General features: G+C 41.3%; 1 protein-coding gene across 11 annotated transcripts in view; it reads right to left on the reverse strand.

Annotated features, from left to right (window-relative positions):
* Window positions 1-18098, reverse strand: part of pde4cb (phosphodiesterase 4C, cAMP-specific b) — a 122203-nt gene that overhangs the window by 12702 nt on the left and 91403 nt on the right. For 5 of the 11 annotated variants that reach the window (XM_074634705.1, XM_074634706.1, XM_074634703.1 and 2 more), the window contains 7 exons: window positions 10840-11031; window positions 9896-9937; window positions 8512-8548; window positions 7367-7440; window positions 7237-7286; window positions 6794-6906; window positions 3353-3446 (listed from right to left, as the gene is read on the reverse strand). In XM_074634705.1, the coding sequence (XP_074490806.1) occupies window positions 3353-3446; window positions 6794-6906; window positions 7237-7286; window positions 7367-7440; window positions 8512-8548; window positions 9896-9937; window positions 10840-11031 (602 nt within the window). Of the gene's footprint in view, window positions 1-3352; window positions 3447-3929; window positions 4135-5040; window positions 5271-6793; window positions 6907-7236; window positions 7287-7366; window positions 7441-8511; window positions 8549-9895; window positions 9938-10839; window positions 11032-18098 lie in introns of those variants that run through there. The other 6 variants (XM_074634708.1, XM_074634709.1, XM_074634707.1 and 3 more) reach the window with 3 other exon arrangements.

Below are 18098 nucleotides of genomic sequence, written 5' to 3' on the forward strand. Positions count from 1 at the left end.
CCTGGACACAAACTGATCATAGCTGATCTGAAACCAGTCTATTTCTACATCCGATCAGCTGAGGTAAGACGGTCTGGCTAAAAGGAGATCTGTTCACAAGTGAAGATGGTGTCACATACAGATCTTCACTAGGGCTGCAACTAACGATTATTTTCATTATCGATTAATTTGCTGATTAATTGATTATTTTTTTTATTACTGATCATTAATTGATTTGGGGGTTGACTGTGGGTTTTCTCCGGGTACTCCGGTTTCCTCCCATAGTCCAAAGACATGCAGGTTAGGTTAATTGTTAACTCTAAATTGCCCGTAGGTGTGAATGTGAGTGTGAATGGTTGTCTGTCTCTATGTGTCAGCCCTGCGATGGACTGGCGACCTGTCCAGGGTGTACCCCGCCTTCGCCCAATGTCGGCTGGGATCGGCTCCAGCCCCCCCCGCGACCCCTAACGGGATAAGCGGTTGCAGATGGATGGATGGATAATTGATTTGGTCAATAAATTTGTCAGAAAATAGTGAAAAATGTCCATCCCAGTTTCTCAAAGTCAAAGGTGATGTCTTTAAATGTCTTGCTTTGTCAGTCCAACCCCCAAAGATATGTACTTAAAGTTTAATATCATTTAAAACAGAGAAACGCAGCATTTTCTGATATTTTTGCATGAAAAATTACTTTAACGATTAATCGATTATCAAAATAGTAAGTGATTATTTTTCTGTCGATCGACCAATAGAGTACAGTATAGTCGACAAATCGCTGCAACTCTAATCTTCACCTAAATATTACACAAACACACATGTAGATAAATGGGTCATTTTCACTTTATCAACGCCACAATGTGTATAATCTGGATAAGTAGGCATTTGTGCTTCTTTTCAGTTTAACAGTCAGAATCTGTGTTAATGAACTTGTGAACAACTAGACTTTGCTCACAATCAGTATAAAAAAACCTTTAAAAAAGAACAAATTAAATACATTTTTGGGGTAGTATTTTAAGTATGTAAAATTTAATTGCAACGTAAAAATAGAATTATAAATTGATTTAAATTTGAGCAGTATGTTATTCATATATACAGCATTTACTGTATATAGATGGTTGGAAGGTGAATGTATGCAGGTATAATGAAGTACATCTGCAGTATATTAGCTATAGGTGTACATGAATGTATATGAACGGACTACATGCAGGAGCAGAACACCAGTAGTAGAAAGCTAAGCATGATGGGTAAAACCTGTCAGCTTCTCAAGAGCTCAGCATTGTCTTGAGCTTGATGACGAAGCGCTTCTCGTGTTTTTCCAAATGTGGGTTCATCACGTCTACAGGTTGGAGATTTATTTTATAACCACAGTGGAGCTTGTAATCCTTTAAGCAAAAACACGGAAATCTGCAAAACAAGGTTTCCACCAACATAATCTCCATCTGACTTGTTGACACAAAGGTGCCGTCCCAGCAGACACGATAGTGTTGAAAAATGACTCATCCATATTTGTGCAAACCGAGAAGATAATGATCCCATTCTGACATCACAGACAGCCTGCTTTACCTCACGTCCACATATCATCCTCAGTATTTCAAATCCACGTTTTTTTTATTAGCACAGCAGGAATGATTGCTTGAATAACATCCAGATCTGAGCCCAGATACAAGCACACGCCACCATAAGGATGCAGAGCAACCTGAGTGGCAGCGTCACACGAGGCGCTGTCTGGCCTCTCTCACCTCTCTCACAGTGCCTCCTCTTCCTCACACCCAAAACCATGGTGTTCATTTCCAAACGCAGCCGGGCTTGACGCCGAGGCACTCATGTCAAAACGGCAACCGACCGACAGCTCCATCCTCGTTCGGCCGGAGCTCCATCCTGCCGGCAGGGCTGTTGAAGACTGAGCCTCCTATTGATGCAACACGCCGTCTAATAATATTGCACCCTGTTGCTACGACAACGCCACACAATGTGTCTGGGAATGCTGTCTGTTGCCGCGCCTCCTTCTCTTTTAGGGAAGGAAAAATCCTCACCTTCTCCATCCCTCCCTATCCTTCCCTCCTTTAGAAACATGCTCTCTTCATATTTTCTGTTTTAAAAAAATCCTCCTCCTCTTTCCTTGCCTTCAAAATGCTGATCTGTTTCTTTATAAACCCTCCTGCTTCACTGTCTTTCCTTCAAAAGCAACCTCTTCCCTCTTCCTTTTTGAAAAATCTTGTATTTTATATCTTTTACTTTTACAATTTCCTCCTCTATCTCATCCTTTTTAAAATCCTTCCCTCGTCATTTTGTCTCTACTTGAAAATGTCTTCTCTCCTTCTCGGTTTACTTTTAAAAGCCCTTTTTTTCTGCTCTCCTCTTTCCTGCCCCTTTTTAAACATTTATTCTTCTTTGCTCAAATAAAACACAAGTCAACTATTCCTCATCCTTTAAAAATCACCTTTTCTTCCCCATATACACCATGCCATGCTAACATTCACATATGTTGAACAGCAGTTTGTTGTAATGCACATATAATACAATTGATAGCAGAACAGTCAATAAAGCCAGATGATGCATTATGCTAATGCATTTCTTCTTGTTAGAAGAGCTGGGCAGCACCACAGACACTGTGGCACTGACATGTTTGGGATAGTACCAAACTTCATTTATTATATCTTAAGATATATTGTCGTGGCAACCGGTTGAACCGGTGTCATTAAATTGAAAACTAGCCAACATCAGCAACCTTTGCCGACGGCGTCACAGCACTAAATTCAGCTTGTATTGCATTAGTGATAATAATGTAGCAAAGGATTCCTTATGTTTTGTAGTTTCATACGACATCTGTAGCTTCACTTACTTGACAGTAAAATCAACTAACGGAACCACTAGTGTCTGACAGGCCGAGCGCATCTGCTGAGCCGAGGCTGGTGAACAGTGTACTGCAAGCATGGCGGCCCGTAACATTAGCGAGTGTGTGGTCAAGAGACAGAGAGAGAGAGTGAGTGAGCTGAATAAATGCTACAACTCATCAAGACCCAACATCAGGTTCCCGTGTCTTGCTTGCCACCAGCTGATTAAAGTAAAGGTTGTTAGCCCCAAAGTTAGTAAAGGTGAAAAGTTACTTAAGGTGAGCTGTTTAGGTGGACCAGTTATTCTCGTTTTAGTGACAAGCGACTGCTAAGTCAAGTGCAACACCTAGTGGTAAAATTCGGCATACCGGCCCGGTCTGGTGTTAATATCAAACCGGTTTGAACATTTTTACACCGGCCTAACTAACTGGACCTAATAAACTGGCAACTGAGTGTATGTTTCCATAAAAAGGGGGAACAACAGCTTCACTTCCACAAAGTGAGAGTCCTTTCATTCATTTACATCTGGCATTAAAACTCACCTAGGAAGGTGTTGGCGATGAACTCGGACACCTGATTCCCTGAGCGGCTTGTCTCAGATAGCTGCGTCAGCTCGCGGTTCAGCATCCTCTTAAACTGTGTAGACACAACAAAACCATCATCAAAAAGTGAGACCACGGTGGAGGTATTGTGTTTCACAAACTAACACCCAACATTTCCCCAAATCCCTGTGTTGTTCCTGTCCCCCTTTCTCTCTAAGAAGAGGGTTATTATGTTGCAAGAGATTGTGCTGTAGCTCAGTGGGTAGAACGGATCGTCCTTTAACCACAAGGTTGGCGGTTCGATCCACTGCTCCTACAGACTGCATGTCGAGTACGTTGTTTTGAGTACTTAGCCAGGTGTTATATTTCTGTCTGTCTGTCTGAATTTGTCACTGTGATAGCGTTGCAACCGTGCGAAATGCAGTCACGAAACTTTGGTGTGATCCCATCACAAGATGGTCTCTAGTTACATTTTTTTTAAATTTTTTCATTCAAATTAAAAGCACTATTAAGAAGTGATATACTTAAAAGCATAGTCTAAGAATATGGAAGTAAGGTGCAGAGTTAGATGCAATACCTGATAAAAACAAATCTCAGTACGTATGCACAATAAAATGGGTGGAAGTACGAACATAGTTTGAAACCATGGTAAAAAAATTGTTTTGCGATATATTTTAAAAAAATGCTCTGCATAAAAATATTGTCAGGCTGCACCAACCTAATTTAAATCAAAACATTAATTAGTAAGTAATGTATTTACAGTACATTCATGTTACTTGGTTGCTTGATTCAATTTTCACAGTAACAAGTTGACACAAATTCATAAAAACACAAGATGCTCCATCATCTTTGCTGTGGTTTGAAAGTTACATGCAGCACATGTAGACTGATGCTTACTGAACTAGTGTGGTTCTAGCACATTTATCTATCTATGTCTATATATCCTACAGTGCACACTAACCCATTTTAAATGAATCATGTTTTTTTTTATAAAACGACACAATCTCTAACTATGTTGTCTGTTCGCAGACACGCAGGAGAAATCTGCACTGTGATTGTAAAACAAATCACCAGTGAAAGTTTTTTTTAAAAACAAAAGTGTTCAGTGTTCTCCCTGAGTTTTATAGCAGCGGTAGCTTCCACACTGATTATGTAACAGTTTTGGCACGTGGTGGCTGAGGGAGGAAGGAGGGGATCTGGGTGAGAGAGTGATGCTGCAGTGGCTACTATGTGACACACATATGGGCACAAACAAAAACATACAGACTCGAATGAAAAATAATCCTGTAGCTTTCACCAAAAATGGGTCTATTTATCATCTGGTTTACTTCTCCTGCAGCTTCTCTGCTCCCTCTATCATGCTTTTCCTCAGGTTTTCTGCAAACCATTTCTCACACATATATGTTTACAAATAATATGCAACATATTCCTGCTGCTGTAAATCAAACCACTGCTCTTCATTATTTTACATTTTAAAATCATGACAGAAACCCCCTCTAACATATGTGTCTTTTTTCCCCTTTTTCTGTTTTTCATACACACATACTGTACATGCATAGACACACACACAATCTCAACATTCAGCCCGTCTGTAGATCCAGTCCGGAGTCAGATCAGACGGGGAAGCTCATTCAGCATTCAGATCCCAACGTAAACAAGGCAAGCCAGCAGCTCTCCCCATCGCTCACCTGTCTGAGTCTCCAGCACAGACAAACGCAGAGAGCCAACGCAGGCATGTCAACCCACGCATGTTGATGTTAGAGGTCGCTAAAAATCCAAAACGACGAGTGGACAAGTTTGCTTGCTCAGGGACAGACTGCTCACTCAGTTCTGCTCCAAACTCAGCAGGGACGGGTTGAACATGAGAAGAAGTCCGTTTGGAAATAAAAAGTTCCCACAGTCCCATGTGCTATCCTGGAGGTGAGGGGGGGTCGGAGGGGAAGGGTGGGGTGGGGTGAGGTGGGGGAGGTTGGGGATGTGGTCTACCATCGGGGGAGAAAGGGTGTGGACCGCAGTCGCTCATCCAACTACTGTCACACACTGTCAATTAGGAACGTAAAGAAGGAGAGAGGGAGAGCGAGAGGCTGCGAGGAACCCCCCCTGCCCCCGCCCTGCATGCTGGTCCTCCTTCTCTGTCCAATCAGATTGGTCTGGCTTCAGGGGCTGGGTGGAGGAGAGGGATCTGATTGGCTGACTGGGAGATGGAGGAGGACTGAGTGTAGCAGCCAGACGGTGGAGAGAAGCACGAAGGAGGGAGGTGGGGAGACGATGATTAACTCTTTCGATAGAGGGAGACGCCATTCATGAACCCGAGTGTTTCTGGCAGTGTTCACACTGCAGCTGCATGTGTCATAACATTGGATTTGCTCCCCTCATATGTGACTGATTTCAAACAAGAATAAACAGGAAAAAGCTACGAGGACTTGCACTTTGTCAATGGGAGCAACAAAATCTGATCCTGAAGCATGTGACCTGCTTGTGATTCATATTTGAGAGCTAAAATTAAAGTAAGCCATTGTTGTCATGACAAAAGCAAAAATTCCTAAGCTCAGCTCATTTAAAAGACAAGAGAGAATAAATATATTTTATCTAGTTTTTATTTACTTAAGGTACATCTTATCTTAATTTCAGCCTCTCATACAGTGCAGATCAATTTCAATATAATTTCACATTTTAACATTATTTTAACATCAATTGTTGGCGAACGAGAGAATGTATGGCATGTTATAGTTTAACAGAGTATGACTACAGGTTTCTCACTCTTCATGAATTTGGGCTTTTGGAGCCTTGCGCCGAATTCTCACCAGGCAGCGGCGAAATGCGGCCATGTGGCGAGCTGCAATGCAATGTTTATGAAAATCTGCGGTGCTCAGCAAGCTGTGGCTGTTCGATTCTGCAGTCAAGTGCGGCCAAACAAAAGTTGAGAAATGTTTAACTTTTAGCGGCGAAGTGCAGCCAGAGAGTACCCGCAGCCAATCAATAAACAGATCCTTTGACTCCTGTGACATGTTAACCTATGTTACAAAGAATTTCTTCCCGCCTGAAACACAGGAATACGCCTCCCGGCCGCAGATAAAAATTTAATTATTGCGGAGAGCTGCACTTCACTGCTCACTGGTGTGAATTCGGCTCATAAAGAGGTGGAGTCCTGTAGTCATACTCCCTCAAACTATAACATGCCTTACATTGTCTCTGTGATAGTGCACAAGTGATTTGTTCCATCTGATAAAGTTCCCATAATTTTTGAAGCCAAATGTTGTATGATGGAGGATCGGGTTTCAATCACCTAATTGGGATAAATTGGAAACTCTTTTTGATATTAAAAGGATCGCTTATGTACACCTTTTAGGATCTGTAGTGAAATGTTGAGTTGTAATGAAAAAAAGAAAACCGGCCCATTCTTAAAGAGTCTCTATGAAGATGAAGCAAATGTCCTCTCACCTTATTGGATGCCATCTCGCCGACTGAGTGTCTCGTCTGCAGCGTCTCCAGTTGGTCCAGACACCAGTCCAGCTCTTCCAGTGTCTCCACCGCCAGCTTCTGGTAGGGCTCCTCTGAAAGGTCAGAGGTCACACACGCGAATGTTACAGGTCAGTTGTGGGACTGCTATGAAAACATCCACTTGTTAAATCTTGACAAGCGATGAAGAGGTGTTTCCTTGGAGAAACAACTGAGAAATGTTGATTAGCTTGTCGCGTTGCACCTGTCCTGGTTCAAAACGGAGCCACGGGATGTTATGTGTTTAACACCATGTTTGAATTTTCATGCATTTAAATCAACAGCACAAACCCATTAAGATCACATACATAAGATAACATGAAAGTATTCACAATTTTTACGTGATAAAACTCAGTGTCCCACCACACAGGGATGTTTGCACTGACCTGTAAGACATGGCTTACACGTGGACGGCTGGTTGCTGCTAGTCGCCCGCCTGGAACAAGGAGCAGATGAGGTGTTAGTAGAACAAGAAAACAAGCAGTCAGTCATTCAGTTGGTTTTTCTTGTTCTTACTTGTTTGTTACACGGTCTTGCAGATGTGTTAGAACAGCAAAGTTAGTTCTCACTGTTCGTAGACTGGCAAGAACCTGAGAAGGGAAGAGGAGAGGATTGAGTATTGGAGGTATATGAATGGGTCTGGCTGAAGACACCCGAGACATGTCCCCCTTAATATCAGAAGTACAGTACATACAATAGTATGTTATGGCCAAAGACCTTAAGCTTGGGAAAAACCTGAGAACTAGCTGAAACCTATAAAAACTGGACAAACCACACGCCAAGAGTGTTTCCACCAACTCGCACAGATTTGTTTTGTGTGTATGGTCAGAAAGGACTCAAGCTCTGGAGGTATATGACCCAATGACCAATTTGTACAGTATTATCTTTGATAATATGACTGGTAAAAATCTGTCAGGTAAATTAGTTTAATATCCAACTGCAGGTGGGCCAAAAGTAATTTTTAGTTTGGAAATATAACATGTACACAGATTGTGTTAACGGGCTGTAGTTGAAGAGCACATACACACACACATAAAGACTCAGGCTGTTCAGTACAAAGAGTGTGTGTGGGTGTTTTCTGTGAAAAATGAACCATCTCTTCTTTCTCAAAGCGGTGAGTAAGGGCCAGTGTGGAGCCATGTGGATTGTCTGGACAGACCCACACTTAAGTTTGATTGGAAACACTGTACATTAGATTGTGTGGACTCAGTAGTGCTCAATGCTTAAAGTCAATACTACAGACTAAATACAGTACAATAAAGAACAGCAAGTAACATCACATGAGACAAATTAGGTTCTTCACCATTTTTTGGCAACATTGAAACTTTTGTGATTGAATTTTTCATAAACCTTCAATGGACTAGTGCCTTAAAAGAAATCCATAATGTCCTCCTCAGTTTGTCAGAGCAGGGCCTACAGGCGTTTACTTAGGGTATTACAATATAAATGTCAATATACAGTAAATCCTAGTGAATATTACCAGATAATAATCAATATGTACGAGTTGTCAGTTTCCATCTGTCACCAAATCAATGCTGGCAAATAACCTCTGCAAGTTAGGATTCTGTATTTTGTTTTCTCTTGTCAACATTTATGAAAGTGGTCAGAACATTTTGTAAACTCCTGCTCTCACAAAACCAGCAATACACAATGCTACTAACCTGTGCAAATGGAGTCACTATCATGTCTTCTCCGTGCCTGCAAAAACCACAGACACACACAAACAGACATCCAGTGAAAAAGCTGTGTGAGAAGCCACAAAACTCAAAACACAAACACACAAACAATGACAACAAATACTTGTGTTGTCATCATCTTGATGTGAGGACTGAAAGAGTACAGTTGGCTACAACCCATGGTTGGTCTCAAATATCTCACTGGACATAAGGAGAGGAGGTTGTTTTAGTTATACAAATATTTCTTAGAGGCAAAGGATGAGGATTACAGTTAACCCTCAGAGCCAAAGAACCACTGCTTCATATATATATGAGACTGACTTACACTGTTTACTAGCAAGGGAACATTTATAAATACTGTATCTACCCATTGAGGTTTAATTTAACTAGTCACAACAAACCTGCATTAAGTGATGCTTTTTAGGAACAAATCAAATAACTGAAATGACTGAAGTTGCAGCTCATTGTTTTGGTTCTCTGGCCTTGTGGTTCTTATTAAGCTTGCATTGTAAAACTACTGGCAGCAAACAAGCACACTCACACACTAAACGAGTGTTTGCTACCTGTCCAACATGAAGAGGCAAGAAAAAGACAAATTGAGCCAAGTGATTGGTAAAATTGCACTGTAGCATTTAGCAGCTAAATACAAAGATATTTGTGTCAAGGGTTGGTGGAGCTAAAAGGCAAGTAAATATTGAAATTACCATAATTGGGTGGCTAGAAAGCTAATGTTGCCTTGTGTCCACTGGATGCAAATATTTGCTAATAAGTTACACTTAATAATCAATGTAAATCCCGTGTTTCTATGAGGGTCAAAAATCACTTAATAAAGACTGAATTCTGCTCGTACAGATGGAATGCCTCCAGGATATATATTTGTACAACTACAACTAGGTGAGGAGGTGTTCTTGCATGGGGTGCTGGGAAAGCCAACTTTTGGAGAGGAGGGACTTTCTGGAAGCTTTAGGGTCTCAACATGCACTTCATAACCATTCAGAATTCAGGGTGAATCCATGCTGCTAGTGAAAAGTAGAGAGTCAGAGTCAGCCTGTCCAGCAAACATTTTGACATTGAATAACTATAGATATATGATAGCCTGTGCGTATTGTCTTTCACTGTTTTGTGAAATAAAATATCAAAAAGCCTTATTATCAAATTGCCAGATGTTTTTACTTGTGATACCAGATCACCATCTGTCAAATGCTTGCTGGGACGGCTTCAAAAACTTTGCTCTTCAGGTCGTGGTCAGGGAAAGGTGACGTGTAAGTGGGGGGTTGGGGGGGGGTTTGGTGGAAGAGGTAATAGGTTTGACTCATGACAACATGGCACAGCCCAGGAAAATCACAGCAGTCTTCACACTTTGTCTCACCGAGGTAGCCAATTGACTTCCCAATGCTTCAATCCCTCCTCCCTTCAAAACAAAGGAGCGACAGCTATTGGTGGTCGAGGCCCCATTTACACTCTGGCTTCAAAGACACACTGCTAGCTGCACAGAGAAATCTTTAGCTGTATAAACAGGCAGAAACTGGATGAAAAACTAGTTCTGAGTGAAGATTATAGCTTAGGCTTTAGTGGTACATATCCAACTAAACTTCACTGCTGTTTAACAGACAAACATGAGCTCTGCTACCAAAAGCCTCTTTAAAGCCAGACGCCCAAAATGCCATTTATAGAGTGCAAATAAGACGTGAATAAATATTGACAATAAATTCCAGTGTTTCCCTCGTAACTCTACTGTAACAGTAGTGATACACTCCATGTGATCTGATGCTACAGTTACTACTGTACTGTATATTAATATAGGAGTCACAATTTAGCGCTTCAGATTTCAGTTTCAATTTCCAAAATACATTCTAAATATTTACTGAATTTATTCCACATTAGTAAGAAAAAGAACTGTGAAAATAGTAATTAAATGATTTCTTAAATAATGTATTATTAACAATAGTGTTTCATTGTGGGGGCACACTACTACTGAGTAACTTGGGAAACACAGAGATAAAGTGATGTGTTGGTATTCAGGACCTAGTCTGGGCCCTGATAAAAAAGTAATAAATAACACACATGCATTGCTATAAACATCGATACGTCATTGTCAAATTAACAGGCTATTTCATGCTGTAATCAGAAAGTTTGTAGCTGTTTCATCTGGAAGAACAGCGTTCGCAGCATTTTTTGCACTGTGAAGCAAACCAATAGACTTCCCGCCAAATCAGCAACCTCACACTGTAAAATGCAACATGAAGTTGAGGATAAAGGCTGTTTGGTTTATTGGTGTTAAAATGATACAGAGAGTATCTGTAAAATACTCACAGGTCGCTGGCAGTGGACGAGTTGCGGGACATGGTTTTGGGCGACAGGTCGAAGTCGGAGTCGGAGCGGTAGAGGAAAGACTCGCGGCGCTGACTGTGGGGGAAGTTGGTCTGAAGTACCAGACCAGAACCCGGGCTCGTCTGGGCGTCCAGCGGACTGCGACCCACCGACAGGCCATTCTCCACATCAAAACTACAGAGAGAGAGAGAGGGAGAAGAAATACATAAATATTATGGTTACAGTTTCTCTTGTTCACACCTGCTTATGCTATTTTGTTTCACTTCATTATTCCTTTTGTTCATTATTACCGCTACTGTTTTTAACAGTACCAAGACTAATGCTACGATTACTACTACTGCTAATGTTACTAGTACTGCTATTACTGCTGATGCTACTAAACTACATTTGCATATCTCAATATTATGAGGAGTACGAAAGCAGCCATTAAGTTCATAAAGAAATAAAAACAAGTAAAAAAAACGCTAAAGCAAAGTAAAAACAACATATGTAAAAATACATTTTAATTGATGACTTAGTCAAGAATATTGACAGAAACCACGAATGCAACCTTGGTGGGGTCGTTTCTCAGCACTGCATCCAAACTCTGTGACACCCAAATAATCTACTACAAATATAACACAGCTCCTGTAGCTGCTGACGACACATGGAGAGAGAAAAAAGAAACCTAAGATATGGCTAAGATTAGCTACGTATGATCAAGCCTCTGCAGAGTGACTGGAGCTGCCTGGAATTGCAGAAGGCTGCGTGTCCAAATACAGCAGCATGTTTCTTACAACAAAGAATCCCAATGTAGACACCAGACAGTTCAAATTATAAAGGCACACAAGAACAGGATGTGTATAGTAATGATTCATGTGACAGTATGAAAAATCGTCTTAATAACAAGCATAAAACAAAAGGCAATGTCTACTTGGTATAAAAAGGATAAAAGGTTGGATTCAAATTGTCTGCCCCGACTGTGAATCTTTTTAAACAGGTGACCTTGTGATTACTCGCTTTTCGCAAATCAAACACACACTCACACACATCTTTCCCTCCGCTATCTCTGCATGACGTCAACACTGACTTCATGCATGGTACGTCAGCAGAGCTGCTTACACATACAACCCCTCACCATCACCACCACATTGAAAGGCACCTCTATTACTGTATAAAGTGCTTAACGTCTACAAGTTAAAATTGGATTTTATTGGTATGATCAAAATGAAATTGTATTTTCAAAAATCTGCCTTTTTTTTGCCAGTTGGATTCAGTCCAACTCCTGTAACCAAACAGTATCACAGCTCGACTCGGCCCCGATTTAAACCCTTTGAAATCCTTCCAATCAGTCAGCAGGGTCTGAAGTAGAGGGTTTGGTATCGCAAACACTCACTCACTCAAAATTTCCTTAGAACCAAACTAGTGATATACAGTGCAACCACAAAAAAGGGCAGACGGAGGAGGACTTGAATTTGAGTTTTTGTCAGAGCACACAGAGGGGGTGATACGGTAGTGGAGGGTTGAAGCTTATTAACATTTGCACTCTTTTTAAAAGACTGAAACAAGCAACCTTTTGGTTACAACTTCTTCTCTGACTTGAATTCTACCAAAAGAAAGGTCTTCTACATTATTAGATTATAAGAAAAGAATGTTGCATGATTGACATTTTTTAAAGCTCCATTATGTGGCTATTTGAGTGGTAATTTTTGTGTATTTTTATCAGTTAGATCCGTTGATATCTATTGTAACAGATACCACCCCCCACACCCCCACTGCCCTCCATCCTTGGTCACAACAATAGAAACCAGAGCACCAACAGAGCACTGGAAGGTTGGTCCTGCTTCTATTTTTAGCTCAGCCTGCCTCCAGCTCTCCAGCAATAGCCTGATAAATGAAAGATGGCTATTATGCAATCGATGCTGAATGAAAGACCCAATTCACAGAAGCAGAGAGAGACGGACACAGAGTGGAGGAGGAGGTGGGGGAGACGGGAGTGATCAGGAAGGCTGTATCCAGCACAGTGATGCTGCTCAGCATCTCACACCTGATTGGTGTGACATAGCAGAGAGGAGGGGCAGGGCTGCAGCAGGGCTTACCTCAATGATAACACCCCACCACCACCACCACCACCACCACTCCACTACACCTCACCCAGCCCTATTTTACACCCCCACCCTCCCCCTGGCTCGGTGTAGTCGGCCGTGACGAGGCTCCATCAGAGGAGACCGGTGACGTCAGAAGCTATAAATAGATCTGCCTGCCAGGAAAGAGGGGAACGGGGAGACTTGTGACGGAGCTTACGTAGATATCCCCCTCAGACAGGGTGCAGATGATTTCTCCCCTCCTCATGAATACATGCAGGAAGGATTTTCTTTTTCATTTTGACTGGTTGAGTGCTTCTAGGTGACTCCAAGTGGAAATACAAGACCTTTGTTCTTATACTCCTTATACTTTCATGTTTTATTCAGCCAAATCTCTGAGTGAGCAGGTAGGATGTTGAAGCATGTTGCTCAAGCACACTTTGACATTGTACATGGCTGCTGCCAAAATTGAATATGGTCAGATGGTCTCCACTGGTACTGAGTTATGTCTTTAAAGCAGTAATTGATGTCAGTTTAAACTGTCTTTCCTATTCAAAGTACATTTTTGTCGATCTGTCATGTCCGTAGTTTTTACAACCTCACCAGCAGAATTTCACCTCACTTTTTTATTTAGACCATCATGGGACACTAAGGGTAAGGGTTTCACATCAGGGAGCCGGGCCCAGATCCGAGTACACTTGTCCCCAAAGTCCAGTTCGTTTGATTAGTGTAAACGCTCCGTATCGTACTCGGGCACGGTTTGTTAGTCCGTACTCGAGTCCACTTGAAAAGGTGTCTGGAGTACGGTTCATGTGTACTCGGGTATGGTTTGCATCAGGTGTGAAAGCCAACCGTACCAAAACACGGAAGTGGACTGCTATTTGATGCGAGTAACGTTAGCAGTCAGCGAGTAGTTGTGAAAGGACAGGCTTTTTTCAACTCCGCCGGTCTCTTCCGAAATCTGTATATGCGCGCAGCATGCTCATTCTAAATACATCATACACTTAAACTGATATTGTTTTTTTTTTAGGAGGGCCTTTCTTTTAGGTGTCTAAAATATGTTTTGTTGCCGGCCCCGTTCACAGCAGTACATTGCTTTGGTTCCGTGCGGTAACTCCTGTTTGCTTCTACAAACTGGAGGCATCATCATCTACTGTCAGCAATACACAATGGAAAGTACCTCATGCAACCCCACTTCAAAACACCCAAACTATTCCTTTAGCCTATAAATAAATTATCAAAAAATGAAATGAGGTTTTTTACAAGTTGCTCACACCAGAGTCTCCATCATATCAGAGGTGGTGCACTAACTGGATGATTAATCCAATATATTATTAGCCCTGCTCTTTAAAGCCTCAGTTATACTCCCAAACGGACGCTTACAGGGACAGCTGCGGTCAGCTGCAGACCCCACGGAGGCGTAGTAGTTCTGTTTATATTGTCCGCTTGGAGGAAGCGTCCCACAAATGCTCATCTGCAACAATGACCTTATACGAAGCTGACTGCACAACAGATTTCTTAACATAAAATATGATGAAGCAGCAATGACACTAATGGCAGTGAGAAAAGCAGGTGGAATAATTACATATTATATTAGAGTGTTTCAGTTGACATATTGTCATTTTGAATGTTTCTGGTGGCAGAAGATACATAATCATCATTGAGCTCAGCAGCAGCTGCAGTTCACCAGAGCTTGCTGCTAGTCAATGGCATTCATTCCCATTCAAAAGTAGCAGAAGCCAACAGGCTTCTGATAGGAAGACAGCTCCCACTACTGAGGAAAAGACAACACTGCAACGTCCCATATACAAGGCTCTGCTCAAATGTAGTCTTTTGTATCCTGATCCATCTTAATTGTGTCTATGTGAGCTTTTTTTTTATCATTCCTAATTATATTTTGTGTTAATTCAGTGCTGAAACCAGCTGGTGCAATAAATATGTAAAATAAGCTGAAACATACATTCCATTATTTTGTTTTTGTACCATGTGATTTTATTTCCTCCCATCATGAGTAATATAGAGTAGTATTGGACAGACAATAGACGACAGTGATACGGCTCCTTCAGGGCATATTAGGTTTCTGCTGCAGGAAGGAAAAAGAAACTAAGTTGTAGAACAACCGTAAAGGATATTAAGCAAACAGCTAGAAAAGACAAAAGTTGGACCAAAAAATTATCTTTACAGATTAAATTTACAGACTACTATAGAGAGTATAAATTACACTGTAAGTGTAGCCCAACCTGTCTGGGTTTTTAATGCCAATACTAATATTTCCAGATTGAAGCTTCAACTTTTGTAGAATACTCAGTATCATGTCTGAGCATTTTCATGTCCAAAAAAGTTTTCAGTGTTCATCCATGTGACATTTAGACCATCACATGATTGTAAAGGTGCAGAAGCCGGACTTTTACAACTACTTCTTTGTCTAACTGATTATCCGCAACCGGGTTACACATGCATTCTCCCTTTAAACAGACAGACAGGCAGAAAAACAGACAGACAGACAGGCGTCTTGTTCAGTTGCAGCATACATAACAAGTTGACCTTGCTCTGCCTCCTGCCTCCAGCATTGTTCTCCATTTCTCTGACGTAAATGACGACTCCCTTTTCTCTCTTTAACTGTTTTACTAAATTTTTCTCACACACACATCCCTCAACACCCACATCCGACCCTCTGCTTTTGTTCCCAGGATGTTTAGTTTGCACCTCGTCGGCATATCGAATATGAGGGATCTTTTTTCTTGAAACCAAATGAAAAATATTGCAGAGTTTAAAGGTGGCAATCACCAAAAGTTTCCATTTCATCAATATGCAGGATAAGTGTTTGCTCACTTGTCTTTGCGGGAAGCCGAGTGATGCGATTGAATTGTGATCACAACAATTACCCGATTAAAATTAATCGACAGAAAATTAATCGTCAACTATTTTGATAACTGATTCATTGTTTAAAGTCAAGCAAAAGAAGTGCCACATTTTTCCTACTTTGAGCTTCTCAGTTATGAGGATTTGCTGCATTTCTTTATCTTATGTGACTGTAAACTAAATATTTGGAGGTTTTGGGCTGTTGGTCGAAAAAAAAAGAAGCAATTTCAAGAGTCACCTTGGCCTTCAGAAAATTGTGATGGACATTTTTCTTATTTTCTGACATTTTATTTACCAAAATTAGGATTAATATAAAAAAATAATTCGTAGCAGCTTTACTGTATTACAGTTAGTGCTGAGATTGTTTTCAACAACAGTTGGGAACAAATCTGTTTTAACTTCACTTTGATTTAACATGAATTAAAAGTATTAACAGTCGCACCACAGTGAACTTTTACAGCTACAGACATTATGTTAATCTAAAAATGTCACTGTACTAAAGCAGTTGGACTGGAACTGCATTGATGTCACACAGAGTCACATTGATGTTAGGCCATGCCCAGAGCCAACATTTTTAATCCAAGGCGGACTTTATGTCATCCTTACTGGACAAGAGGTTAAAACCATAGAATGGGAAATGTAAAGTACAACCAGTTCCAGTTATTGTCCTTTTACGCATGTTTGTGACGTGCTCATGGGAACAAGGGCCGAGGGATTTAAGGAACTTTCTGTTATGTGAGAGTGTTACAGAAAACAAGCATCAAGGCCAGATGTTATCTGATGGGGGATGACACAGACCCAGAGTCAAAGGTCAACCCACACACATATACACACACATGCTCCCTCCTGTTTTCTTTCCTCGTAGCGTGGGAATTGGCCAAAGGGGCCTAAAGCATCACGCCAGGAAGGAGGCGAGAGGTGAGGAGGAGAGGAGGAAAACAGACCAGGGAACACTTGCATGAGTGTGTGTGTGTGTGTGTAAGAAAGAGAGAGAGATAGAGAGAGAGAGAGAGAAATGGCTAAAATGTATGAAAGATTTTACATGATTTGAAATAAGAAAAACAGCGTGAGTATAGAGTAGTTGGAGAGGGGTGTGTGCATGTGCGTGTGTGTGTGTGTGTGTGTGTGTGTGTGTGTGTGGGAGTTGGAGAGTTCAGGGAGTAGAGAGGATTTGTTTGCTTTACACCTCAAACCTATTGTACATTTGATCTGAAAGCAGCAGAAAAAACAACCCGCTTCCCCCTCAACCAGCCCCCTGCCAAACGGATCTTTCCTTTCACTGTGTGTGTTTATATACTCATGACAGCGCACAGAGAGGGGAAGTTGGGCAGCAGAAGAACAAGTTATAACCCATCTAAAGACCCATCTAAAGAAATCATTAGTTAATAGGTTTCCAAAGAAAAACTGAACAGTCCTTGTTGTTTCACATTAGCAACGTCTCAGCTGATGAGCTGCTGCTCCGACTGGCAGCCATATGTATAAGTTATAACTGATTGGTCAAATTCAGACAGGTCAGGAGTCGAACGCCCCCATTGCTTAGGGGTTAAACACAGACCATGAATGGACAATGAGTCCAGCCGGGGATCTTTGTTGCATCTCTCTCTCCCTCATTTCCAGTCATCTCTCTTCTGCTAATAATAAAGGCTTAAAAATGCCCAAAAAACCCTGATCCAAGGTCCACTTGTGCACAAGACAAACACTTTTTACAGTTACTATTGGTGCCTTCAAATGAAACTTGTGAGCCTGTGTTTACAACATGGGAAGTTGTGTACACAATATGCTTGGCGCTCAAGTGAGTTGAGAACACCGCTGCTAAGCAGTGGCCATAGAGGCTAACACTTTAGTAAGCTAACAAGAGGGTAACATATTACAGTAAATGTAAAGGCATAACAACAGAGGAAAAAGATGAGACTGTTGGGAATTTCAACATTTTCCTCAGACCTATTATAAAATTACGAAGAAAAAAAAAAGACTAAAATTACCATATATTAACTTCTTATGCACCAAAAAATTAACTTCCATGGCCTCCGCCATTTCTGACAACATTAACAAACACGTCACAACTCGTGAACGCTGAGCTTTCAGAAACTTCCCGCTTACGAGGTCGTGAATATCACAAGAGGAGAGGCGTTCATACGGACTCTTCTAGTGAACACGGTAAACACGACCCCATTTGAAGGCACCATATTTCACACGTCACAGTACTAACATCACTAGAAGCTCTTCAGATTGCCACATAGCTTAACAACAACAGGAAAAGTGCTCTTGAGCAAGGTAACCATCTGCTTCACGGTGTTCTACAGCCCGCTGATTGGC

Source organism: Sebastes fasciatus, chromosome 5 (genome assembly GCF_043250625.1).
Source record: "Sebastes fasciatus isolate fSebFas1 chromosome 5, fSebFas1.pri, whole genome shotgun sequence".
Taxonomy (NCBI): domain Eukaryota; kingdom Metazoa; phylum Chordata; class Actinopteri; order Perciformes; family Sebastidae; genus Sebastes; species Sebastes fasciatus.